Genomic DNA, 1,171 nt, shown 5'->3' on the forward strand with positions numbered 1-1,171 from the left:
ATTCATTTAGATCTGTGATTAACCTTTAACAAGATCTTCCTGTTAAATTCTACATTTGCTTTAATCTCAGTAGGAAAAATACAAAATAGTATTGTAGCATATAGGGTTTCTATATACCCTCTGGACATCAAATGATCTCTTACAGCTAAAGGCACATCTGCAACATATTTAAATGCCAGCTTTGGGCATTATTAGTATAAAATGCTAAGTCACTTTTTTTCGAAATATTTTGAAAAGTTTAAAACTGTAAGAGGAAACTCCAATAAATGGTAATCTTATGATACCATTTGCTTCAAGGGAGTGGTGGCAAGATGAATGGCTGTATTGCGTATTTTTCATTTAGGGAAAGGTAGCATGATAGTCCTCTTTAAAATAAATGTAAAGTTTGGTGACAGAACCATTGCTATACTAAAAACTACTGTGTTTTCATACTGTCTTTCAGGACGTTATAAAATGATTTTAAATCCATATTATCAGTCATTGTAGAGGTAACATAGTCATCAAATCACTATAAAATGATTTTAAATCCATATTATCGATTACTATAGAGGTAACATAGTCATCAAGTTTGGGAGCTAGCTCCCTTTAAATTCTGAGAGTTCGGGGTTATGAAAGTTCAAGAATGATTATTAGTTGTTTTTAAATAATCTGTCCTACATTTACAATAATCTAAAAACTTCATTGATGTGCAAGTGTGTAAACATTTTCTAGGTAATGTTAATTGAAAAAGTGTGATTACACCGTAGGTCTTTTTTTCTTTTAACTTATATTTTTTTTACTTCTGTCTCTCTTTTTCTTAAACACAACTCTGAAGGTCAAATATTCGGGAAAATGTAGAAATGATTAAGCTTCATAAACAACTAGTGGAAAAAAGCAATGCTCTTTCAGTAATGGAAGGAAAATTTATTCAGCTTCAAGAGGTATTGTAGTAATTTATTTTATTATGATGATGTAAAGGATTCAGAAATAGTGTTTAGGTTTTTTTTTTACATGGAATGGTCAAACAGTAAAAGGTAATTTTTATAGCTTGTTCTTTTTATTCACAAATGTGTATAATTTCTCTTCATATAGTGTTTGTTATTTATAACTTAATTACTAAAGAAATAATTGCTGTGCTTTTTATAAACATCTATGTCATCATAAAATGATGAACACATTTATTATAAATTAT

At 28.8% G+C, this 1,171-nt stretch overlaps 1 protein-coding gene across 1 annotated transcript in view; it reads left to right on the forward strand.

The window, feature by feature from the left end:
* Positions 1-1,171, forward strand: part of RPGRIP1L (RPGRIP1-like) — a 121,361-nt gene that overhangs the window by 20,254 nt on the left and 99,936 nt on the right. The window contains 1 exon segment of the mRNA XM_012652658.1: positions 815-928. Coding sequence (XP_012508112.1) covers positions 815-928 — 114 coding nt within the window.

The sequence above is a fragment of the Propithecus coquereli genome, unplaced genomic scaffold, assembly GCF_000956105.1.
Source record: "Propithecus coquereli isolate 6110/MARCELLA unplaced genomic scaffold, Pcoq_1.0 Scaffold395, whole genome shotgun sequence".
In the NCBI taxonomy this organism is placed as follows: Eukaryota; Metazoa; Chordata; class Mammalia; order Primates; family Indriidae; genus Propithecus; species Propithecus coquereli.